Consider the following 27,765-nt stretch of genomic DNA (forward strand, 5'->3'; position numbering starts at 1 on the left):
AAATTTGTGAGTTAATAATATCATTCCATAAATTTTCAATTCAAAATATTATGCCTACACTTCTATAAATATATCCATTCAATATTAATTATATATTTGTTACTCATTATACATTTTCTGTTTTTTAGATGTGATAATTATGAATTCTCGTGTTGTAAATAATTATGCTTGGTTACTTACGTGCATCGAAGCTAAAATTCATGGAAGGATCTGGTGTGTTAAGTAGTGCATTTTGGCTAACACCAGTTCCTATCGATCCAGATTGATGTTGTTGCATGCTAAGCGAATTTGTACTATTTAAACCCCCAGAAGTGCCACCACTCATGGGTCCCTGTTGAGCACTGCTCAAGGGACTTTGCGGGGTGGAAGTTATTCGCAGACCGCCAGGACCGCCATTTCCTCCGCCGCCACCTGGCACTCCGTTGCCGCCAGAAGAAGCACCAGCTCCCCCAGCGGCAGCAGCCTGTTGTTGGGCACGTACACTTACTACAGCCCTCAATTCTTGTTTTACGAAATCAGAGGAATTTGCTGCGTTACCTGCTGAAATAACAAAGTAAAAAATAAACATTTAACAAAATTAATCTAAAAAATATATACATTACTTTTTACTCTAATTATTTACAAATATTGTTATTCTGATATGTTTACATGATACGTTATGATATTTATGTAAAAAATAATCCCATTAAATATATAACGATGCATACATATCATATAGTTACAACACAAATGTGTAAAATAAGGACGTTTAATCTAATGTTGATATATCCACCAGTTGGCGCTCAAAATAAAATTATGTTATTTACAACACGAGAATTCATTCCAAATTCGCTATTCTGCAATTTTATTTAAACCATGACTTTGTTAAAATTACTACATATAAAAAAGTAAAGTAATATAAAATTTAATTTTTCTTAGAAATAGAAAGGAATATCAGCTGGTTTATCTCTCAATAATCCACAAAAATAAAGTATCCGAAAAGTTGTAGTTTGCCGATTTCCTATTTTAACCAGTTTGGCCTAATTACTTTTAATTGCATATGTACATCAACTATATTCTTTTAATAAAATAAAGATATTAATTGATGCACCAAATAAGCAATATATAATTTTGTTGTAAAATTTTATAATTTTATAGAAAGTTGTAATAAACTATCGGTTTTGGTCTGTGCATAAAACTAAGGAAATACATAAGGTACATATTAATGTAGGAAGTAAGGAACAATTATACAAGAAGTTAATTAATGTCAGTAATTATTTCTAGCATACAGAGTCTTTATGTACATCATAAGCATATACAATAATACTGTGAGCTCAACAACGGGGACAATCAAAAATTGTAATATCAAAATAACAATTTGACAAATGCATCATCTTTTTTTAAGAAATATGTTATTAGTAGCTCATTTGCATTTACGATTCGCATTTTGGGTTATGTGAGAAATTAAATAGCTGCAAATAACTTCATTATATTAACAGTTTTGACTATTTTTAGTCACATATACATATAAATAGGATTAATACAGAAGGATTTCAATATACGAAGATTAGAAAATACTTTTTTTAAATTTCATTTTATAAACTCCATAACACCAATTTGAATTAAATAATAAGGCTGCAAAACAATATTGGAAGGAGTTCTAACTTTTTAGATTGAAAATATGTACACATAGTAAACCAGTACTCTTGTGAAAAAATGTGTTAAAATAGTGTATGGTCTTCTTTGTTACATTTTCGGCCAGATAATAAACATAAAAATCGAATATACGCTTATAACGTTAACATCTATATACATATAGTGTATATTTTTGTATTAGATACAAATTTAGGGAATGCACATATTATATGGTACAAATTATATATATTATTTTGTATTCCAAGTTGGTAAACGCTTACCGGCCTGAGCGCGACCATAAAATTCGTTTTGTGTTTGTTGTGAGGCCGCATGAGCAGCATGCTGCATATTATTGTACATCATGCCACTAAAGCCAACAATACCGACACTCCCTCCGACGCTGACACCGCCATTTACGCCGAGGCTTGTGGCGGCGCCATTGCCGCTTGTACCTACAATATTTTCGTGATTTACATTCGCACTGAATGGGCGTGGAGAGCCTGTTTTGGGTTAATACGAGATTTGCATTTTAAGTTCAAAACAATATTTACTGGGCGCATTCAGAATTATTTTTAACACTTTTCTAATATCATAGATTTAAGTTGATAATAAATAAATGTGGAGGACTATAATTGATTCAGTACCCTCCTTGGCGGTTACTGTTTACTGAGTAACTAATATAATAAAGCAAATACGAATAAATAGTCGTGTTCACACTTTTGTGTATCCGGTTTATTGTAATAAGAGTAATTGAAAACACAACCAAAAGCGCGAACATCGCGATTCGGTTGGAATAACCAGAAATAAATGTAAATGAAAAAATATAAATATTTTTAAACATATGGCACATAGAATGCAGGTTAAAAAGTTTAAAGATTAACAAATTTTTTGGCAAAATTAGATTCTATCATTTTTTAATAAATAATATTTGACATCCTGGGTAATACGAGTATATCGAATATAATTATCTTCCAACTTTTCGATACAATTTATGTATTTTGAGTTGTCTTTCGCAAAGTTGTCTAGTAACCAGTATTTTTTCATCCCAAATATATTTGTTTAATTTTTTGATTTATTCGTCCGTAATTGCTTTTGTTTGGATATCTTCTAACTAACAAATGGTTGCTTCGCCATGCGCAAAACAATTACCAACCCACTTTAGCATAAAAAAATTGTCCGATAGCTGCGAAATTAAAAAAATGGTATTTTCAATTCTAATGTTACTTGTTAAAAATTACCTAAACAACCATAACTCAAACTCTAAAAAAATATTTGTGAAAATTTAATTTTGTTAAAATCTAAATTTATTCGTTAAAGTGATTGCGAATTGTTTTTAAGTCGTTGATTTGAATTTTGTGATAGTAGAAAGTGAAAAGGTTTAAATTGATGTCTTGTATCTTTGTCATATATATGTAACATTAAAAGGTACAAATTATTTACCTTCTATTTTAGTATCATGCACTTAAACTTAAGAATGTTAAAGAATAGAGAAGTCGCAAATGCTAAATCAAATATTTTTAAGGAAACATCGGAACAAAACTTCGAAAGGAAAGATACACCACGCAATGAGGGGTACGGCTAATAAAGCTATAAATAGACACATAATGTTCTCACATTAATTATCCATGCGCATGCGCATGCCTATTTAGATTTGTGTCTAAAATTTCTATATTAATATTGGTAAAAACTTCAGAGGTTATAATGAAATATGCTTATTAAGTAAAGGATAACAATAAAACAATAGTTAAGGCGGCCGTATTCCCACTTTTGATGTAGCATAGATGGTAAGCGCGAGGGAGTCTGGTGCTGCATTCACTCTGAAGGAACGTAGTCCATGTTTTTGTGTACATTCTGTACATATGAAGATAACTTTTGGACTTTTTTGGCAACATCTCGTACCGATAGTTAAGGATTTTGTTCCAAATAGCTCAACACTTTTTTTGCTGTAATCGGAGATACAAATCCTTGTTTTCTACCACTACCGGCGTTTGTTTTGAAAGAAAAGGAGTCACGATATTTTTTATGACGACTAGTGTTTTAGCGATGTCACAATGAGACACACCTGGATTTTTTTCGTGCATATACTTTAGTACATAATATTGTAGTATGAAATAAATAAAAAAAAAAATATTTTGAGTTGGCACATCAGAAAGTTCTTCAACTTGTAATTTTTAGAAGGAAGGAAGCAGCTTATGGACAATATTTAAATGCCTGGGTTGGTAGTATTTCAAGGCTATTTAATAAAAAAAAAATGGATCTGACCCTGATCTAACCTTGCACCTACTCTAATCTTTAAAAATATCTGCTTTTATATTCCACTGATTGAAATACATGTGATTTCTAAACTAAAGATAGTGTCATACATTACACGCCACGGCGTAATAAAAAGTTAAAAGTATTATTAACTCATTAAAGGTAAAAATGGTGTTATAGAAAAATATTAAGCAATAGAAAAAATGATTGTTTTAAAAAAACTGGTATTTTCTTTGCGATGTTTATATCCTTTAAATTAGCGCAAAGATGACACCACGTTAAAAAAATTTTGAGTTAATCGATTTTTAATTGTTCCTCTTTTTTTCAATTAGCTTTTTCTTGCATTCCCCCATCAAGGTTCATAGAGTATAACGTTACGCCTTTCACCATATTGTTACGTAGATGAAAAAATGCACATCATTTTTATTTTAATTCTATATAAGTGAAGTTATTCCGCAGTTTTTCTCCCTATCGCTTGATATAATATTTGCATGCAATGCTCTAATGCAACTCGGACAGCTTAACTTACAATTGAACAAAATTAGTATGTATTTAATTTTTAAGTGATTAATTCGGCTGTGCAGGGTTTATTACAGTATTCAGTTCAATAAATTTATATATTTATTGTAAGCAAGCGAACAAAGTTTGAATCTCATCAAGAGACCAACAATATCGTGACCACTTCCATGGAAACTCGTTAATTCCAATGGGGACAAATTCAAAGACATTACTGACATTTTTATTTTAAAAGATATTTAATGTCTTCGGAATAATTACCATTAATCAGGGCGGCCCATATTTTACAAAAATATTTAACAAACTCAAGAATAATTTATGAACCATAATGTCGTTTTGTGAGTATGGAACTGGACCGATTATACGGCGTGTTAATTTGTCTCTAGTTCTGCTAGAGTTATTATATAAGATCTACGGGCAATATATGTAAATTAATATAATTCTTCATTGTGAGCACTTGAATGCGCACATAAATCGCAATAACTATCACCGTTATTTATGCTTTTATAAATAAGCGTTATGAGAACAAAATTATTACACAAACAATATACAACCAAGAGCAAATGGTAGGACGCATGAATTATAAATAAATCCATTTTGTTTCTGTCATAACAACTTTGAGCAGATAAACGGTATTTGTTAAAAACAATATGTCAATAAAAAACCTACAAACCTACGTTAGCTAGCGGGCATACTCTGTCTTATTACTTTTTGTGATAAATATTAATAATATAACAATTTTCAATTACTATTAATGTTTTCACATACCAGGTAAATGTTGAGTAGTTTGCGGAACGCTACTCTGGCGCTGCATTCGTTGCATTTGTTGTTGCTGGAATACGTTTGAGCTGGGTCCACCATATGGTGACTGTGGAGATGGTGAATTTGATGTACCACTAAAACCACCAGATTCACCACCTTGAAAAGAATTTTGCCTCTGCAGACCGACATTGGTACTAATATTACTAGTAACTGCATTGCCAGATACACCTCCTCCGTTTGGAGAGTTGAGACTTCGCCGCTGATTCTGATACGGACGTGTTGTATAAGGACCAACACCCTGCTAAAAGAATTAAAAAATAAAATTTAAAAAATTAAAAAGGCCCTCAAAAGTAAATTTTATTCACTAACTTGTAATTGCGCGCTTAACATAGGATTATGTTGTTGCAATGAATGAGCGCGTTGAGTTGTCACATTTCCGCTTAGTTGTACACTTGGCGTACTGACATTACCACCAGCATTCCATTGCTGTGATGACGGCAAGCCTGTAGGTGATTGTACACCACCTGCTCCTCCGCCAAAAGGCGGTTGGCGTGGTGATAGCTGCGGAGTGACATTAGCGTTTGCTGCTTGGGCAGCCTGAAATGCCATCTGTTGTTGTTGCTGGGCATTCACTTGTTGTTGCTGCTGTGAAATATGCTGCTGATGATGGGGCGATAGACGTTGTCCGCTTTGTGAATATTGCGATGCATAACCTATGATTACAGTATAATAAATTACACGTGTCGGTAAAAAATCAAAAATAAAATGCTGGTAACTGACCTGCATTCGTTTGTGGACTGAATGGTGCATTACGCTGCCCTGGACTTAACTGTTGTTGTTGAAGTAAATTCTGTGCAAAATTCGGACTTAGTTGAGAATCCGGCGGCAAGTTGGTACGAGACAAAGCGACGTTTGGCGCTACTGTATTATTCAACAGCGACCCAATGTTGTTGATGTTCGGATTTAGGCCTATAAGACACAGATATTAAAAATATATGAACAAAAGATATGTAATTTTTCTTTTTACATACATAACTGATCTGTGCGCGCTGTTGCACTCTCAGGAACCAAAAGCTGCTGCTTTTGTTGTTGCTGAAGGAGGCGCTCTTTCTGTTGTTGTTGCTGTTGCTGCTGTTGACGAATTCGATACTGCTGATGCGCTGGCAAAACAGAACCTCCAGGTGTCGTTACAGCATTCATTGGCCCCCTGTTACGCGACGCCGAATACATAGGTGGCGGTCGTTGGAAGCTTTGATTGGCGTTGACACGTAGTACCTCCAACATTTGTTGTACCTGAGTTGACTGTTGATTGCCTCCAATGGCAGCCTGCTGCCTTTGCAACATCTGTAGATGATGCTGTAGCTGTAGCTGTTGTTGTTGCTGAGACAAACCCCCTCCACTGCCACTCCCCATTACGTTGCCAGGATAGGCCGGCGGCTGCGGCTGCTGTTGATGATGTTGCTGCTGTTGTAATTGAGATGTCTCGACCATCAATGAATTTTGAATAGCGTTGATAGCCATGCGTTCATTAATCTCTTGCTGCGTTAATCCAGCCAAGGCAGTGGGAGGAGGTGCTGATACAAATGGCCCATCGTCTGAAACGTAGTCCATAACGCTGTCCAAAATCTTAGACAGTTCTGAATCGCCATCAGCGCCGCTAGGAGCGGCTAATTGGGAGTTTGCTTGTGATGTCACTATTGACGCTGTGACATTAGCTGTCCCTGAGGTAGCTGTGGTGTTATGTGGAGATGTTCCGAAGGCGTCCGATGAAGCAAAGTTTATTTGCGGTTGAGATAGTTGTGTTGGCTGCTGATGTGAAGAACGTTGAATGTTACCTAAACACTGTTGTTGTTGTTGCTGTTGTTGTAGGTGTAGTTGTTGCTGATGTTGCTGCTGTTGCAGCGTGAGGTAGGCATCGGAAAATTGTTTGCGCATACTACTGCTCCGTCCACCGGCTCCGACAGAACTGCCTGCACTTATTGATGAGGTCGTCGTCATTGTGCCGCTTTTTGGAGGCATGCCGCCTAGACTGTTCGGCGCTGAAACACTCATAACGCCGAGTGTTGAATTCACGCGGCTTGCTGAAGGTGCAATGTCAGGTATAGTTTTGACTTGAGGTGGTACAGTGACTATAGGATTCTTTGGCGGATTTTCTAACAGCGAGGCAAGCATTTTATTGCTCTCACGCAACTTGGATGGCCGGTCACTTTCGCGTTTTGCTAATATGCCATCATCCGGTTCATTGAGCGAACGCTTGCGAGTTGTAGGGTCACCCTGGTACTTTAAACTTTTTAGTAAATCCTCTTGCGACATGTCCTTGGAGTGATGTTGCCCGTGGTTATGACCGTGTGAATGACTATAGTGACCATCGTCCTTTTGTAGTTGACGCATTAATTCACTTTGTCGACCAAGCGAAGATCCTTTTCCATCATCATCCTCCGATTTTTCGTTAAGCAGCTGTATTAAATATATTTAGAAAAAAGATCTGTGTATTCCAATTCAAGTACATGAGTGTACTCAAACATTTGTGCAGATAGAAAATGGCAGATAAGTGAATGGTTTAAAGGGATGGTGGGGCCTTACTTACCGACAGTAACATGGGATTGCTGGAGTTCGAAGATTTTGGTAATGCACCACCACCAAATAGGCGCGCATTCGATATACCAGCAGCGCCCATTTTGAACATTCCGGACGAACCCCTGTTGCTACCGCCGGCACCTCCACCATCCTTATCTTCATCGGAATTGAGTAGACTCTGATTGTAAAACTTTTGGGAGATCAAAAATATCGCATAAATAATACACGTATGTATTGATGCCTCCTTACAAACTATATTCTTATGAGCAAAGACAAATTATGAATATAACTCTAAACTCACCTTATGGCGCAGGTTAAGGTGATCTTTATCACCATCTGCCGGGTTCATTCCTGAGGTCATTGAATGCGATTTATTCGTCAATAAATGCCGTAAACGCTCTGACTCCGGTTGGGGTGGATTCGGTTGTGCAGATAGTTGACTCATGTTAGCAACAGTGGTAAGTAATGGCGGACCACCATTCGGTAAATTTGCAATACCGCTCAACGCACCACTGGAACCACCTTGAGGTCCAGAATTATTGCCACTTATACTGCTACTGCTGTTTATGCTAGCGTTCATGTGGTCTTTATCATTATTTTTATCACTTGTTTCGAACGCCGGAAAACCAAAACCAAACGGCCCTCCACTAACCCCGGGGCCAGCAGATGACGGCTGACTTGTATTTGACTGAGGAGAAGGCAAGCTCGCAGCTGAATGTGACGACAGTTGATATGGTGTCGATGGTGAAGCACATACTGCCGGACTGAATCCATGTCCCGCTGACGGTGGACGCGGAGTGCTTACCGGGGTAGTAACAGAAGCGCGAGAGTTTGGACGCGAATCCGTCCAACCAGTGGCGTCCATTTCAAAACTGGAATGTGCCAAGTCAAAATCAAAGGGGTCGGAACTATAGAAAATCGTTGCCTCGGGTCCAGCAGGCGATGCGGTAAACGAATTGACCAGGTTGGAATTATTCGAAGTTGATGCCGATGTGGCTACAGCAGGATTGTTACGTTGTGTACCACTTGCTGTACCATTGATAACAGCTGAAGTCATCAGTGGTCCACCCACATTAGTAGTTTGCGTGGTGTGGGGTGGCATACCACCACCTCCAACTAGTCCGCCTAACATATGTGCACCGCTACTTACACTTGCTAAAGCTGAGGCCGACGACGAGGAGCATGACGAATTGTTATTAACAAGTGAATCCAAGGGCAGGGAAAGAGGCGAAACTAACGATGGACTAGGTGACATTGTTGACAAACTGCTAGATGGCATCATACTACTGTTTCCGATACCTCCGATGTTTAATCCACTTATACCTCCTCCGCCTATATCGTTATCCGAATTAAGAATTGTTTGCAGAGACATTATATAATCGCCCTCCGTTTGCGACTGATTTAAAAAAAGTCGTGAGTTCGCCTTAACATGGACATAAACATCGGGTGCGCCGAGACGCAATCTAAATGGACGTGACATCACATTCGCAATGGGAGGATTAATCAGTGTTGCAGGCGTTCCACCAGGTGAGTGTGCTGACGGCGAGTTCATCAAATGGATTGACCCAGCTGACTCTTGAACTTCGCGTAAATGTGATTTTAGAGCATTTAAGTCTTGCGGATGACAAAGATCCTGCAATAGCCGTCCCAACCAACTACTCAGATGCTGACGATAGGGTTCACGAAGTGCCGTAACATCCAAATTGAGTATCTTGCCGTGTACGTCGAGTTTAAAAGTTAAATGCTCTATGGCCTGCGGTTGTATCTGCTGTATGGCCGGCTCATCTTCGGGACGGGTAATCAAACACAATATGGAGGACGTTGTGTCACCATCGTCTAAAATTTATGTAATTAGCAAACGATAAACTTAAACAACTAATATCCTACCTTTCATCGGTGTTGCTAACAGCATAACTTCCTCATACTTCTCGGGGTTTATGTGTTGTCCGACAGTTTTCTGTTCTAAAGCATCGTTTTGGTGTGCCATAGATGTTTGAGTAGCCGAACGCAAATCTTTGACTAGCATTCGGACTTTAGCTGCTATATTTCTTTTAGCTTTAGCACTCCCTGGACCTAGCGAAGCTGTTGAATGTTGCGAATTTGTACCACTATTCGCATCTTCCAAATCATTCCAGCCACTTTGGCTACCGCTACCACAACCAATGTCAGCGGTTGCATTTCCGCTAACTCCATACGGCATATTATTTATAATTGGATCTAATTTCGCATGATCGCCGGAGTGTAGGTACTGATATAGGGGTTTACGATACAGTTCCTGTTTGTCATAGCCGATTAGTTCTCGTATATTCTGCGTACACGACTCGATTATCCCGTCCGCAGTTACTTGTAAAAGCACCCAATCGACTGAAGAGAGGTAATGTTCCAACGCCTCAAAATAGGCAGATATTTCGGGCACCTGACCGTTAAGCAGTGATGGCTCCGGTAACGGGGGTTCGGTCGATGAAACGTCACCTTGTTGTACTGGATGGATAGAGCAATTGTCAGTTGCACATCGTAAACAACGTGTAGAGGGTGTATTATTTCGATTTTCGTTGCTTTTAGAAGTTGAGCTGCTATTATTGTTATTAGGAGTGGTCGAATTGAGAGCTGAAGAAGCAGTAGTTGACGTTGAGGAAGAAATATCACGGCTTTGGCCTTTGTCACAAAACTCACGATACTGAAAAAAATAGGAATAATTATAAGCCAATGACGGGACACAAATTCATTGTAGTGTATATTGTATTTATCTAACTGGACTTTACGAAAATATGTATAATCAAGGATTCGCAAAACATATGTATTTAAATTAAATTAATAAAAATTATATAAATGGATAAAGTTTACCGCAATAAACGTTTAAAGTGAATCCACAGTTGCAATATTCAGATGTGTACAAGGATCTCAAACTGTTTATATACAAGTATGTATGTATGAAAGCAAATGTATTTCTGCAAAGATTATCTGACTATTTATGGAATAAGTCTTGTTATTATAAATGAAGTTGTACATTTTATCATAAATCATACACAAGTTTGACAATTCTTCCGAAGAACAACCACTGTTGAAAAAAAAACTACGATTTTAGACTTTGCCTGGGCCACGAGTCACACACACACTTAACCAACTCCACTATGAAAAACTTGTTACTATTTGGAAAGTACAAAATAGTTAAGTTTAATTTCAGTTATAGAATCCTTTGGTTAAAATTTTAAATAAAATAAATTTGTATTATGACTTTATAGAATCTTTTTAATTATTTTTGTTTAGGTACTCTTTGGGCCAATATATGCAAATTGTTTCTTTTCTACTATATTTGCCGCTGCAACCTCTCAACGATTTCGAACCTCTACAACGAATGAATTAAAATTTATAGTATGCAAGAAAAAGAGAAAAGCGCACATTGTGAAAACGAAAAATATTGCACCGATCAACGCAATCATAACAAAAACAAATAAAGAATCAGCATGTACACAAGAACAAACGAAACGAAATAAGAGAAGATTTAAAACATAATAGCGTTTGGGAGTGCGAATGTTAAACTAAGGCAAAGTGGGATCTAGCTCATGAAGCTCCACTACCAAACAAAAAAACCTCAAAAATGAAACCCACATAAGCGATATCTTTTGCAAAAACAACTGTTGAAGCAACGAACAATCGCAAACTGAGAACGACGAAATACATTCAATGCTGACGATACAACACAACGATGGCGACAACTTTGACAATGAGTAGACGTACTTATACACGAAGCGAAGGTAATTAAATTGTACATATTACGCCAGCCAGATATATGTATGTATGAACATACATATGCACATGTGATTATCGAGGCAACTATAGTTACAGATAGGAAGATAATAAAACAGGGCATAATGAGTAAAATGCTACTTATTTTTTGATATTTTTCGAAAGTTTTAAGAGCAATCACATTTGAACATTTAACAACTATGTAATTGATATAAAGCAAATGTTAGTTTCAATCGTATATTAATAAAACTTAAAAAACATTATTTTATTCACACAATATCACCTTAGTCGACAGATTTCTTAATTTTCTTCAAACCGACTCTTTATTCAGTAAAAACAACAACAAAAATTATGTAATGATGTCATATGCAACCATATGAGCTTGAAAATAATTTCTCATATTAACTTGAACAACCAGAGCAATCACGATCATGGTGCTTAGGTAGCCGGCATCTCCTATACGAGTATATGGATGAAACAATAGAGCTTTTTGGATAAAGCTTGCGGGAGCCGGTATCCGTTTAACTGAAAGGCGAAAGCGGAATATGCAGAACTGTGTAATATAAATTTAACTTATGCCCACATAACGACATAGTCAAAATTATAAAGTTGATAATCCCTTGATGATATTTAATACATATTCAGTTTTAATATAATGTTATGATATCGAATGAAATACAAACGTACAAAATACTAGCAAGAACATGTAATTTATTCATATAAATATTAAAATGGTAAGAAAAAGAACACACTCAGCATTTACAGCGCCATTCTACAACCCCAACGATATTCTAATGAACACGAAAATTTAATTAAAGTATGTAATACATATAAACACACTAATAATACCAAAAGAAGAAACTCTAACAGAAATAAACACCTTTGCACCTCTAGAAACTCAAAACAAGCCCAGTCGAATGAACATACATATGTACACATGTATATAGTTCGTTGATCTGCTTATTTTGTTGTTATTCGGTTGGAATAAGTCTTTTTAAGTTTCCTTTATTGTATTCTTCACCTATTATATTTTGCAATGTTGTTACAAACTTTTGAATTTGCCAAAGAGGAAGGGAGAACAAATACAGCACATGTTCAGAAGAATATAAAACATACGCAGAGAAATATTGAGATAAGTATAAATCAGTGGTGGTGGAGATCACCGAAATTAATGAATGTGAGCAACAAAATAACACACATGCATATACGGCGTTCACCAACTTTGTTTATTAAGAGTCTATTTATTCCTTAGAAATACAATACACTTGTGTGCCTTTTTTTTCTTAGTAGGACATTCATGATTGCGAGAGCAAATCACCATTTAAAATTAAACAAGTTGGAAGTGATATTTTTTTAATTCAAAAGAATTAATTTATGGTATTTTTTATTTTAATTTAAACGATATATTTTTTTATGAAGACAGAAAAAGATGTCAATTGAAAAAGTTTTCCATACACTTGATTCCGATCGTTCAGTTTGTATGGCAGCTATATGCTATAGTGATCTGATATAGGCGGTTCCGAAAAATTAGCAAATTTTTGGAAAGAAAAAGGCGTATGCAAAATTTCAGACCGATATCTTATCAACTGAGGGACTTATTCGCGTATATGCAGACAGATGGACATGGCTAAATGGACGCAACTCGTCATGCTGTTCATTTATTTATATTATATCTTGTATGTATTTTATAGGGTCTTTGACTTATCCTTCTGGGTGTTACAAACTCCGTGACAAACTTAATATACCCTTTAGGGTAGAATCAACAGACAAATTGTGGCCAATTCAGTACCTTATAATTTAACATTTACTGAAAAAAATCGTATAAATTTATTCGACATGCAGCACTAACGCTGACACTAAATGGTGTCTTTGTATTTCACCACTTCATATACAGACTTTATTTAAGCCTATTTTTTCATATTAGTTATTAATGATACGTATCTTTTAATAATAAGATTTAAGTTATTTATTTTTATTTATGTTCTTGTATTATAGTGAGTACAATAAACTGTTTTTGCCGTTTCATTTATAATTGTTTACTTTTTCCTTTGGTGAAGTTAATCAAAGCATAATATAGATTCTTAGTAAAAATTTTATAACAAGTGGAATGTAACGCTTGATCGATGTAATTTGAAAAAATAATGCTGTGAACACTCACCGACTTAACCATAGAACATTTCCTTGTCCGACTCAACCGCATTCTCTTTTAACACATTTTTAATTAACATTTACATTTTGAATTCATTAAAAAATAAAGTATTAAGCATTTAAAATTTTTGCGCTTTTTAGACTGCGACCACAGGTGGCTTTACCAACTGATTTCTGACCGATGCAAACCACGAGTTGGGAATTTGCTAGGTATTTATGCACACACAATTATATCTATCACAATTGAAAAGATGTTTGAAAATTTACTTACCGTTTTCACAACTTGGTTCAATATTGCTGCCTTGTCTGGTTTCGTTGAAGCTGTATCACCGCGTTTGTTGAGTTGTAAAAATTCGGACAATTGCTCGATATAATTGTTTTCCAATTCGCGACGCCTTTTCTCGTTATTACATTTATTAATCTGTGATTGTGGCTAGATTATTTCATAACAATATGTTAGTTATATAAAATATTTATACATTTAAGTTTAAAATATATAATTATATACATATAATATTTTATTTGATTTTAATTATATATAAAAACCTTACAACTCTCTGAAAAAATTAAATGTATATAATTCCTTTTTATATACCTTTTTTTTGTTATGTGTATAGCTCTAATAATACAAAATATATTAACTACATAAAGCTATTTTACTATTGCTATCTGCTTTACGAATAAATTCATAAGCATGTTGGACACTTTACTTACGGAAGCTCTTTACAAAAAATAAAAAAAATATTAGATCAAGAAAGCTCTCGAACAAGTGTTGTTAAGATACAGTACAGATTCTACAGAAATATTGTCCCTTAAGTACTAAGCCTCACCACCCGATGGCGCCACTATCATAAAGGAACCTTACTATCATATACTATAAGTAGTTTTGTTTTGACCGCATATGGTCAATTTGTGTCCACGGATTTAAAAAAAATCAAACAGCGCTTGGGTGCTGATTATGGCGACTCTTCCCCTGGCAATTGTAAGAAATTGGCTTAACGAGTTTCAAAATGGACCACGTCCAGGGGACTCGAAAACTCCTACCACGGAGAATAACGTGATAAAAGTTCACAAACTAAGGTTTGCAAGAATCTCAAAATGACGCATAGTATTGTACATAGCCCGCAAAAAAATATTGGAAAAAGCTGTTGACGCGATGGGTGCCGCGTTTGCTAATGTTCGACAAACAGGGTAACCGTAACATTACTTTATGCGCAATACGAAGGAGTTTCCGTGTCATTTTGTGATCGTCGACGAAACATAGATTTGAAAAAGTCCTTTGGTGGACAGAAATTTTAATCGAATGAGTAAGTTATCGCCATCACAGAGGATTTTTTCTTAGATCTCGAGCGTCGCTGGGTCAAGTATATCGAACCCAAAATTTTTTTTACAATACTTATATAATAAGTACGAATAATCTAAATTTTTCATGAAACAGTACCGTTTTTTCAATAATTTCGTTGTTCTTTTGTAGGCTAAGTACTTATAGAGCCGTCCTCGAATAATCTACATTTTTCATAAAACAGTATTTTTAACATATTGCTAAATATAATTTTATATATTACCTACCAAATTGGCTTTCGGATCAGTTTTTCTTCTAATTTTTCGAGTCGGCGTCGCTGGATTGTTTGAGATTGGCGAAGCCACTGCATTCATGGTGATTGAATTTTGTAGTGCGGCGGCTAAACTTACAGTTGTTGCAGCCTTCTGTCGCAGTATTAAATTAAAATTGTTGCTATTTTTATGGTGGTTATTGTTCACTAAATAGCTGTTATTGTTGTTTTGTATGTTATGCAGCAATAAGCTGTTTTGTTGTTGCAATTGTAATTGTTGTTGTTGCAATGGAAGTGCTTGACTTCTAACGCTCGTGCTGCCGTTGTTATTTGGGTTATTATTGACGTTTTTTACTTGATAATTTGTAATTGTTTTTTGAGCCGAAATACTATTGTTACTGTCACCAGCAGAAATTGGGCTTGATAACAGTACACCAGCAAAACCTCCAGTTCCACCGGTACTCGTTCCAGTAAGGGACGCACACGGCGGTATTGAGGGTACCAGACCCACACCTAAGGACGTTACTACACTACCAATGCTGGCTGGTGAAACAGTAACAGCGGCTGTGGCGGCGGCTGGCGATGAGAGAGGCACCTTGTATATAAGACTGGAAGTGGTTGCTGTTGTTGCTCTAGCCGTTGATGTTGTTGAAAAGCCGAAAGAAGTGGTCGGTTGAATGGCAGTTGTAGTTGGACTACTTCTGTTCTTGAAGAACACAATATTCGAGCTAATATTGTTGTCAATATTAAGAGGGACAGCCGTGTTTGATGAATTTTTTGTGACTGGTGATAACGATGAGATTTCTCTGTTATTTGCAACGATACTAGTAATATTGTTGTTGCTATTATTTGTGTTTGGTGCCCACGAATCTGGTAAATCACATGGGCCAAGCCTGTAAGAGACAGAAAATTATAGATATTTATGTGGATCAATAAGTAACTAAGCAGCAACAAAATATCGTAACAAAATGTAGCTAATATCTTTGATGCCAAATAAATCGGTTATTACGTAAAATATTTAAATAATATGTTATTTTAAATATATTAAAACTTGTCGTTCGTTCTTCTACTTCTCAAATACTCAATAAATTGTATCCCTTTGGTTGTCTTACTGCATACCTATATCGATGTGAACTAAGATATTTTCATAAAAATAACGAGAAATTTTTATTAGTATTATGTGATTTAAAAGTAAAAAGTAGTGATATGCTTTTGTCCCCCATCAATAATATGATAAATTGACATGTGTTAGGAAGTTTTTTTTTATATATTGTAGATATTTCAATACATAATATACACTATAGTATTATACTGACTTATTCACAATTGACGATTCACAATTTCGTTTTATAACGATTGTTTTCATATGCAGCATTTTGTTTCCATAAATACAAAACTGCAGACACCGTCTGGACATCTGTATTTTAACATATAGATATTTTCCATCGTTCTGGTTGATTTTACATTGTATATTATGATTAAGCTGGGAAGAGATTTTGAAATATTGCACACTCTGTTAATCCTCACAAATGGCGAGAGTATCTGAATTTTGTTTGCAGAAAAATATAACTTTTTACTATATATAATAAAACTAAACAAAACTTAGGAAGCAACTTATCGTCAAAGTAAATAATATGAGCATTCGCAGCTTTAACTTAAATTAATATCTGTATGTACAAGTAGGTACCATATATGCATATTTATGTAAACACAAATGTTATACGAAACGATGCCAGTAGGTCAGAGTCGACTGAAACAGTAATACCGTCAACGGCATTGTCTATAACTACAAAAATTACTTCTCTATGCTGAGCGTACAGCGATGCAATTGAAAAAGTATCAATACTATTTATAAGAGAACATACTTGTAGAGGTAGTATTTATCAAACAATACTAATTACTACTTAGTTCGCTAGTTGATTTTTTTGCCACAAGGCCACTAATTTTGATTCTGGTTATGGTTTTGTGTATTGGAGCTCAATTCGAAATAACTTCTGGTATACCTTATATATAAATAATATACCACTGTAATCAAAAAGTAAGGTGAATTTCTTTGTAAAATATAAATTCTATTTATATACTCTCGCAAAGTCAAACGGTATGCTTGTTTGAGATTGCTTTATATATTTTGCTTGATTTGTATAGTGGAAAGTAAAAGAATCAGATGGAATTTAAAATGGTGTTATATAAGAGGTAGGCGTGGTTGTAATCCGATTTCGCCCATTTTCGCACTATAACATAAAAATATGAAAAGAATGTACCGAATTTGGTTAAAATCGGTTAAGCAGAACCCGATATATGCGTTTTCACCCAAAAGTGGGCGATGCCACGCCCACCGTCTAATTTTCGAGTACGATTTCCTTCACTATTTTGTTGTTAATGTTAGACGTCTAAGAACGACCGGAATGAGGCATGTCTTCGACGATTTCTCGACCATACTTAAAGGCTTTGTAGCAGTCGTAGACTTGGGTTTTCGATAGAATAGATCATACATTCGCAACGATTCCGAATTTGATGCAAAATCTTTGTTCAATCTTTTTTTCCGTTGTAAAAATCGCAAAACAAACTAAATGACAGATCGCTCATTTTTTGCATAGTAATTAAGGACAGTACTACCAACTTAACAAAAACAAAAATTCAGCGCGGGTGGTTTAAATGACAATTTGCGGAAACTTTCTGATCACAATGTATGTATCATAAGAAATTTACGTCACTTATAATGTCGTGATCTATGGAAATAATCTCAAAGGATTATTTTAAAAATTGTTTACTTATAAACTAAAATTCATATACAGAACGTAGTTTTAGTCCATCTTTTTAGATTTTAACAGTGCTAAAAGCCGATCATGAACATATTAGCTGTCAAATTTATATGAATTCATCAATATATCTTAATATTAACTGAACTAACTATTGCTATTAGTCTCGATATCTTGATTTTGATAGACGTACATATATAAACTTATATCTTCCTCGTTTATTTGTATGTATTGCCAACCACCATAAAAGCGTTTTCAGTGGAATTCATACATAGTATGCTTCCTTATAATTTACAATTAAATAAATAGTGTAACAGCTGTTCCGTGAGGGGGTAATCTCTTTTAAATAAATCTGCAGTATGTACTTTGTCATAAGGTTCTTTTCTGTAAGTTTTAACAGATTTACATATGGGCTTAAAAGTTAACTTAATTCCGTACCCGAAAGGGGTTTTCCAAATTTGTTTTGCACATATTTTTCAATTTTCTGCTTGCATCACTTTGTTTGACTTTATAGATAGTTAGTAGATTGCTGTTTTTCCTATGGCAAAACTTTGTATCCACTTACATTGTTTGATTTTTTGTTCACAGGCTATAATTCTATTCCTATATGTCTTATAAAGATAATACTTTCAGCCTGGTGGCTATATTGTATTATTTCTTGTTCTGCGAGATTATTTGGAACAATTTGTACTGTATATATTTTTATATTTTTTAAACTGGCTAAATTGTATTACTATTAGAATGTAATTTACAAATAAACATGAATTTAAAACTAATAGATTTAACATAACATTTACATTTAACAGACGTTGCACCGTTCTGGCCTCAACATCCTTTGTATTGACGTTAACAGTTATGTAAATAAAACTTTTTTCTAAAATTTCTTTATACATATAATATTTATATTCATAGATAACTATTATTTTAGCTGCATGCTTATAAGCAATAACAATAAACAGAGAGCAGACTATTCTCTTTTCATATGATGAGCAACATTTTTATGGGGACGTCTATCAAAGTCCGGACGTCTATCATAAGAATCATTTTTTTCTTTGACAAATAAATCAGGAAAAAATATTGAATGTATATCTCGCGGACCGGTTTCATATTGGCATTTATAGATTTAAATTGGTGAATTAGTTTGAAGTTAAGTTGACATAATTGAAATCAGACCACACTTTGATTATTTTACGATGTTATAAACAATCAATAGGTGAACCAAACCAATAATCCATTTTTGTCGAACGGCGTTATTTATGCAGATTTAAAGCATCTACTCTTAACTTATTTGATAATTACGATTATATGTAATATACTATATATGAATAGACATTAGCTGGTTACTCATATCACCTGCCAGTACAGCGTAATACCCATAACAATGTGGTGTGGTATGTTGCAGTTATTACTGAAATGAGATGGTAGCACTGGCATGCACTTGCTGTACAGAGAGAAAATTTGCGAGAGAATATCTACATATGCGCGCTTATACTAACTTATAACACCGCAATACTCTTTAGCGCTCCGTCGTTTACAGAAAGTGGGTCATGGATGGTGGAAAAAACGTAAGCAAAGTGGGTCATGAATTTTGTTTCTCTCATATTCAAGTGTAATTCGATTTTATTTCTTGCAATATTTTCGATAAGCAAGCAAAATTGTTATTCAAACATATTTTTAACAAAACAAACGTTTATTTGAATGTTATTTATTAATGAAAAATAGTGGTTAATCAATCAAAATCTCTGTTAAGAAGACATCGCAATTTAAAGTTAAACAGCTGTTTCTCAAATAATTATAAACGTTTAAAGCGAAGACAATTAAATTAGATGCAGTTCCTTTCTTGAAAGGTTGAGTCATAAGTAAGAATGGAATATCTCCATTTTTTGAACTTAGCCTCCGAAATCGAAATATTTGCCTACGAATTTCGGATTGACCTTACTGAAAAGATCATTAATAATTACAAATAATTACTTAGCATGCATAATTTACGTATTCATCTTATTTCAATGGTGTATAAAAATTTTACCCAAGCTTATACTATGTATGTTATATTCTACAAAAAGCGGGAGAATTACTTTTTCACTTATAACTCGAACTCTCGAACCACATTGGTTCAGTCCAATACCCAAAAAAAACCGATTTGCCGAATAGTGTAACATATTAATACCTATGTATGTATATTATGTATTTACACATAATATATCCGAAGACGAATAATCTCTTCAAATTGTTCAAATTTTTCTAATAGCTTTAAAATAATTCCCAAATTTGCGATTTATTTTCTTCATCCCATGCACATGTCTCCTGAAAACTGGAAATTCTACTGTTTATAGATTATTTTCACATATTAATGCTGTCACCTTCAAAATAGTCCCCATTCGCTATTATGCACTTATGCCAGCGCTTCTTTTAATCGTCGAAACACTTCTCAAACTCGATTTTTAGGATAGCCTTCAGTTCTTTTAGCGATTTTCATTTATCTTGTAAAACGAGGACTTAAAGGATATATTTATTTTTGGAAATAGGGAATAGCCACACGGAAGTATGTTTTGGCCAAAAATTTGCGAACAAGCAACTAGGTGTGAGCTTTCAACAACCCAAAATCACCAAGCTCATTAAAGCATGTCTAACCTTAGCGACTGTTACATACAAAGTAAGCAATGAATACAGCTGAAAATTGTATCTTACTTCAGGGGCATGTATGTACCATATATCAACATAATTTAAAAAAATCTAAATAAACCCTCCAAATCCGCGAAATTTTAAATTTACGAAAATAAAAAAAAATCTGATAAGAAACCAAATCTCTGGGAAAGTTACGTTTGGATAGATGTATAATAGATTTAAATTACATATTAACATATGTAAGTGTTGATACTAGATGAAACCTTAATCGAAAAGTCCAGAAACTCAGTTATTAACTTATAAATTTTGCAACTAACTATCCGAAAAAAATCTACGATTAGCTCCGGAAACCTAACCCCTCGAATGAAAAAAAGAAGGATGAGCACTTGAAAGATTATTCTTTTATAAATGTTATTATCTACTTTTTAGGAACTAAATGTATCCTAAATTACAATCGCAATGATTACAGATTAGAATTTATTTCAACCTCAAATACTTGTGCTATTACTTAAAAATTACTTGCAAAGAAAGGCTTTCTAGGAGATAGCCAAAGCGACGTGCACAAAACAAAAATAGTTATACCATTAATAACTTCATTTGTCATTCTGGAAATGGAAATGGAATATGACAGATATTTTTCATGAATTGACCAGAATGTCAGATAAATAAAAATATGTTATGAATATGGTGATTCTTCTCTAGCGCTCATTAGAATGCCAATATTAAGAGTTATGTAGTACCTAAACTGTGGCAGTAACAAAGTTAATGATCAGGGTATGAAAGCAGAAAAAAGAAAATAAATAATTCTATGCCTGATAATAAAACCTCTACAAATAAATGAGGGAAGTGTACAGTAAAAGTCGTTTCTCTCAAAAGACAGCGAACGACCTACACAATACAAAACAGTACAAGGTAATACAAGTTAATGCAAAAAAAAGTTGTAGCGCTAGAATGACGAAACAAACCAGACTAACAGAGCCAACTAATATGATACATAAACACACATATGTACATATGTATATTCTTACAAAGAAGAAGGAAAAATCCAAGTCAAAAACGAATAATGGAGATAGTGGCGACTACTGCAGTTGAGAATTGGCTAAAAGTCGATAAACAAGAGAATAAAGAGCATATCCAATATAAAAAGCAAATGCGAAAAATTTCAGTGTGTTGACTTATCTGCAAAATATTTTCAATGACATTGGCAATTTGTAACTCTTTAAATATTTTAACTTTAAAAACGGATTGCAAATGAGCTCTTACTTAATTTCGAATTCGAGTTAATCATTATTGGGCGTTTGGTAAAGAGAATGAGAGAAACATGATTAACAGGATTGAGGAAATATACTATATACACACATATGTATGTGTATGTACGTTTCACAATTTAAGAGAAATCTATAAATTAAGCAGAGTGTTAATATACTCCAACATATGAACATATAAATCAACGGGCACACATTTTTTTCATTACTCACATATAAAACTTATATTATATTAGTGTTCTTACTACTAATGTTTTTTGTTAAATTATTTTTTTATACCATATTTTTGTATTTTTTGATATTTAATACAGTTCAAATTATCTATAAATTATACGTTTTCCTCCAGATCTTATCCTCCAGATAGTATCACTAACTCGCTCTCGAATTTATCGTTTCTTTTGTTTAATGCGTAACAAGCTATATACTCTGAAAGATACTTCGTTAACATGTGTATGGTATTTAGATAAACATATGCATTTACGTGTATGCATTTTAACACATATCCATGTAGATTAGTATATGCTTATATATATCAATGTTAATTCTCGTATAAACACATTGAGTGATTTTTACTGTGTCGTGTAGGTCGGTGTATTAATGCATACGTTTTTCCACGTTAGTGAAGAGAAAACATTTACCTATTTGTATTGATTAAATTATATTCAGAATTAAAAAGGGAAATGCTAAATAATATATGTACATATTACCATTGAGAAAATAACTGAACGCTCAGTTTTGTTATAATAAATATTACATACGAATATGTGTCTTTTACTTTCGACTTTCCGTAAAACAGGCGGTTGAGATATGAAGATACGAACAGCAAAACAAATAGATGAACAGAACAGAAGTCGTGAGAATGACAGTATAAAGTAAAGAGTAAGAAAGCTGTCGACTAAACAAAATGGCAAAATGTCAATGTCCTGCGCTGACAGTACAACTAAAGAGCAAATTCTTGGTAATCGAGAGAGCGTTGAAAAAGTAATTCAGTAAAATATCAAAAGCTTTTCCAAAACACTTAACTAATTTGAGTTTAGAGCGCCGTTAATTATACGCTAGTGCTAGCTATTGTGGCAACTATATGGTGAATCTTAGGTGTAATTGCTTGTACTCTCTCTGTGCAATTCATTGTGAGACTGCCGTGCTTTCGTATTGACTTAGCATATGTATGTGTTTGTGCACTTCGGAATTGCGTCGCAATTTTTCTTGGCGTTTATACCTCTTTCTCACTTAAATGTTAACATCAGTACAAAAGGTAATTGCATTACGTTTGCTTTCGTCAAATAATCACAAGGGTTGCAAGAAGTGTATTTTTAAATTACGTGTTAAACATCAACGGAGCATACTAAATTTTTTTTTATAACAATAAATTAATTAATAGTACAATATAAAACAACTTTTCGCTATAGAAAAAGTTGCAACGACCTTCGAGATTCTTGGCAATCATTATTGAACTTCCGAGTGTACTCGTATTTTCTCCATAGAATATTTAAGAAAAACAACGACTATAGCCACAATTATACACTGGCCAAAAAAAGTATTCGACATATATATGTATTTTTTTTTATTTGAAATAATCCTTAATATAAACAAATAAATGATCAAATAACAGTGTTTTTATAGCAAACATTTATTTAATTTGTAACTTGATGAGTTTTATGACAATAAAGACAACACAACAAAACTAACCAAAAAGGCACAAACACCAAATAACTCCAAAATAAAAAGCAAAAAAAATATTGATTAATACATTAGTATGTACGATATATTTTTATTGCTTCCATTTTCGGGATAGTTTAGCTTTTGTGCGTTTTTGGTTAGTTTTGTTGTTTTGATTATCATTAAATTCATCAAGTTACAAAATAAATAAATGTTTGCTCTAAAAACAGTGTTATTTGAATTTTTCTTTGTTTATATTAAGGATTATTTCACAAATAAATAAAAAAAATGTATGTAAATGTCAATAAAAATTTAATTTGTAAAAAATAAATGCTAGAATCCCACACTGCTATATATTATATAATATTAGGTATAGATCTAGAATGATATTCAACTACATAGAAAATACTTGAATCGATGAAGTGAAATTTGGAAGAAAGAAAGAAGTATTAAGAATTTGAGTTTTCTATCAACACATATTAGAAAACAACAAAAATAAAAATAGTTAAAGGTGGGCTAAGTTCGGCTGAAATCGAACACTTTATGCTCTTGCAATTTGCAAGAAACAAAGTCTGGGAAATACTTTCAGGTTTGGCAGTTTGGCGAACATTGTATACTCTCGCAACTTGCAAGGATCCAGGCCGAGGGAATACCTTACGGTGTTGGCAAAACTTTAATTTAATAAATTTTGCGAAAGAATTCAGCATTCATTTTTCGACGAAATCGTGAATGGATTACAATAAAATTCAATTATTTTACTAACTTATATTATACAGGTTAGTTGAAAAGTTTCTGTGATCGAAATGAAAAATACTGTTTTTGGTACGAAATATATTTTTTTAGGTTCACGTTTCTGAAGAGGTAGTAGTCGCTGGGAGCCAAATCTGGTGAATACGGTGGATGCTCTAGCAATTCGTACTTTAATTCGTTGAATTTAGTCATTGTTAAGCCACCTTTGTGAGCAGGTGCATTGTCTTGATGAAAAATTATTTTGTGCTGCAAACCAGGTCTTTTCTCACGAAATTTTTCCATCCAGCTGAGTTGATTGTTTTACCTTTCTGCAGATAATCAATCAAGAAAATTCCTTTTGCATCCCAAAAAACTGGTGCCATAACCTTCTTTGCTGATCGTTGTGACTTCACCCGCTTTGGAGCTGAACAACCAACTTCAGTCCGCTGTAAACGTTCTTGTTTCAATTTAGGATCATAGTGGTAGATCCAAGTCTCATCCATAGTTAACCTGAGACTCCTTATACACTTCTAACTGTTCATAAATTTCCTTTGCTTTTAAACCTTTCAAAACAAAGAATCTAATCACTATTTTCATATTAAAAAAATACTCTGGCACGTCAACTTCAAATGGCTTGTAAACAAAGAATTAATTGACAGAATGACTCGTAATTTTGCATGTGTTTTCACGACAGAGTACCAACATGAGAAGCTAGAGAGCTAGTAGTGCTATTTCTTTTTACTTTGCGTCAGCTAAAATTATATTTAAATCATCTTACAATAAAATTTTGTACACCGCACATTTAATACATACATTATTAAATTAAACAAACTCTGTTCATAAATTATAGTTTTAATTTTTATAACCGCCTGAACTTGAATGGCAGTACTAAGTAGTATATTCAATATTATCGTTCACTTAATTGTTTCAAGTTATCCTACATATTGACCAATATCGACGGTATATAGCCAACCGAAAATTCTCATAGTAGCAGTTTTCAATATACCCGTACGTATAATCGTGGTGAGGTTGGTTATTATCTGATTACACTCGTTTTCGCGCCGTATGACCAATATATACGGTACATAGCCAAGCAGAAGTTTCAAATTCTTATAAGAGTAAGAAAGAGTAGTAATGATCGGGTTAATAGTTTTCAACATAACCTTTATATGGGCGGTGGGATTGTTTATCACCCCATTACACTTATTTTCACTATGTAGTATGATTATAATTTTGATAAACATAACTCTATGCATATGACGTGGCTATGGTCTAATTCCGCCGACATGCAATATAACTTTTCATAATCGCAAGGAACACGTGGATTAAGCTTCATCAATATAGTTCAATCCTTACTCATGTTATCGCTTGCTCGAACGAACGGACGGACAGACAGGCAGACATTCGGAATTCAACTTGTCTTGTCGTCTTCATCATTTTGATATACATAGCTCTATATTTATCTCGATCAGTTTTAGTTGTAACAAACAACTTAAAGTTAAATTCTACTCGGTGGCAGCATGTTTAAAGTTTATATAAAACTAGCAGATCAGTGCATATGCCATCCATGAGATTTGAACATCGAACTTTAATTATAATTTATATAATATATATTAAATATCGTACACAACCGCTTCGTAGGGAGCTAACTGGTCGATTGAGACGCACTGCACTTTATTTATGATACTGACTTCCCTGCCGTGGCCCAATGACACAACGCATATTGTGTTACAGCCTAGCCGAGCGGGTCGCCGCTCACTACGCGACTTTTTTCTAATACTTACATTTCTAAATTCGTGATATCTTTCAAATGGAATGTCCGAATCGAATAATTCAAAAAGTTATATAAAGGTACTGAATCAGTTTTGAATACGAAGTAATTAATTTTCATAAGGATTAATCCTAAGGTACAAATAAAAAGCTTTTACAAAGTCGGGATTTTCATTATTTTATTTAATAAAAGAACACTTACTTCAACGTAAATATGACAGTTATACATACTTGTATGTTATGCTGTCGCGACATTTTTTGTAGATAATTATGGGTGCGTTCGAGCTACGTAATAACTGCAGCTTTACAGCAACTGTGTTGCATATTTGCAGTTGATGTGCAGACAAAAACTTAGTGTTGCCGATTATTTGCATAAATGTCGTGCAAAAAGTGACAGTAGAACGTGATGCGGTTACAAGTGTTGCCAGAAAATCATGCAGAACGTGATACTTTGATAAATTTGCAACACGGCTGTCGTGATTGCCATCTCGAATGCACACTATATGTTCTGCAAAGTCATAGTAAATTTTTTTCTATAATCAATAGTATTCCCAGCGCACGCGATGTAAGGAATTCTTTAGGTAATTTTTTTAACCTTGGGTTACATTATTGGCGTTTTGGTAAGGATCCCTAACTTTTTTGAAAATATAATATAGCCTGTGTTCACCAGAGAGAGTGACGCTTCCCAACAGTTTTTCAAATCCGTCAAGTGGTTTCGGAGCCTATTCAATTCAAGCAAACAAATAATCAAATCTTTTCTCTTTATAATATTTGTATAGATGTGAGCTTATATGAAACGTTTACAAACACAATTATATTAAATTAACAAAAAGATATAATAGGGAAATGGACAAGAATATCTTGGCTATACAAAGAATGTGTTCACCGGAGAGAGTGTAGCTTCCCCACGGTTTTTCAAATCCGTCAAGTAGTTTCGGAGTCTATTCAATTCAAACAAACAAATTATCAAATATTTTCTCTTTAAAATGAGGTGAGCTTATATAAAATGTCTACCAACACAATTATATTAAATTAATGGAAAGTTATAATAGAGAAATGGACAGGAATTTATTGTCGATACAAAAAATACACATACAGCTACATCAGTTTTCATTTAATTTTGCTGGTCATAATACCAATACCAAATATTTCGCTATAAATAGCTAAAATGGAGTACTTGCAAAAAAAAATAATAATAACGAAATATTAATTACAAAATGTTTTCATGGGCTTTAATTTCCGAAAGAAGGACATACATACATATGTATATGTGCGTAATAATCGACTAAATACAATTAAATATTATATAAGATGTTATTGGCTATGCAATGTCTTAGCTTTGACTTGTTGAAACCGAGATATAGATGTTACGATTTTTATCTTGGTTGTTTTGCGTAACCAAGTTGCTACTGACAACCGCCTGCTAGTGAAACTCAAGCGATAATGACCGTAGCAAAATTTATGTTATAAGTAACAACCAAGTAAAACGGTACAGGTATAGTTACAGTAAGTATTCCAAATATGGCATAAAAATAGTTTGAACGGTAAGATATTTTAGAGACATAGAACTGTACAAGCAAAAGCATGTGTTGGACATTAGTTATCAGTAAATTTTAAAATTGCCATGTACAGGCTTACATTTTTAATGATTTAGGAATTTTATTTGCAAAATTCATGTTATAAACGTGTATCTTTTATTTACAGCTCTACTTTTTATAATTGACGGATCCATAAATAAACAAAATAATATATCGAACGGTATGTAATATATATCTTAACAAAATTAAG

At 33.9% G+C, this 27,765-nt stretch overlaps 1 protein-coding gene and 2 long non-coding RNA genes across 16 annotated transcripts in view; 1 reads left to right on the forward strand and 2 right to left on the reverse strand.

Moving 5' to 3' along the window:
- The window catches only part of tai (taiman), a 54,070-nt gene that overhangs the window by 8,699 nt on the left and 17,606 nt on the right, over positions 1–27,765 (reverse strand). For 3 of the 12 annotated variants that reach the window (XM_036360189.2, XM_036360191.2, XM_036360190.2), the window contains 11 exons: positions 15,187–16,063; positions 13,889–14,050; positions 9,610–10,399; positions 8,024–9,558; positions 7,733–7,912; positions 6,177–7,602; positions 5,926–6,114; positions 5,515–5,858; positions 5,152–5,446; positions 1,896–2,114; positions 181–540 (listed from right to left, as the gene is read on the reverse strand). In XM_036360189.2, coding sequence (XP_036216082.2) covers positions 181–540; positions 1,896–2,114; positions 5,152–5,446; positions 5,515–5,858; positions 5,926–6,114; positions 6,177–7,602; positions 7,733–7,912; positions 8,024–9,558; positions 9,610–10,399; positions 13,889–14,050; positions 15,187–16,063 — 6,377 coding nt within the window. Of the gene's footprint in view, positions 1–180; positions 541–1,895; positions 2,115–5,151; positions 5,447–5,514; positions 5,859–5,925; positions 6,115–6,176; positions 7,603–7,732; positions 7,913–8,023; positions 9,559–9,609; positions 10,400–13,627; positions 13,655–13,888; positions 14,051–15,186; positions 16,064–27,765 lie in introns of those variants that run through there. The other 9 variants (XM_070107280.1, XM_070107279.1, XM_070107282.1 and 6 more) reach the window with 9 other exon arrangements.
- Positions 22,088–22,652, reverse strand: LOC118680424 (uncharacterized). The gene is made up of 3 exons (XR_004975968.2): positions 22,527–22,652; positions 22,301–22,457; positions 22,088–22,245 (listed from the first exon to the last, which is right to left on the reverse strand). It is a non-coding gene; the product is annotated as an uncharacterized lncRNA (long non-coding RNA).
- Positions 23,095–27,658, forward strand: LOC138856361 (uncharacterized). 3 transcript variants are annotated; one of them, XR_011395580.1, is made up of 4 exons: positions 23,095–23,356; positions 23,849–23,989; positions 24,068–24,254; positions 24,322–27,658. It is a non-coding gene; the product is annotated as an uncharacterized lncRNA (long non-coding RNA). The 3 variants fall into 3 exon arrangements; XR_011395579.1 differs by having other exon boundaries at positions 23,097–23,356; positions 23,849–24,254; positions 24,322–24,485; positions 24,543–27,657; XR_011395578.1 differs by having other exon boundaries at positions 23,096–23,356; positions 23,849–24,254; positions 24,322–27,657.

The sequence above is a fragment of the Bactrocera oleae genome, chromosome 3 (genome assembly GCF_042242935.1).
Source record: "Bactrocera oleae isolate idBacOlea1 chromosome 3, idBacOlea1, whole genome shotgun sequence".
Lineage (NCBI taxonomy): Eukaryota > Metazoa > Arthropoda > Insecta > Diptera > Tephritidae > Bactrocera > Bactrocera oleae.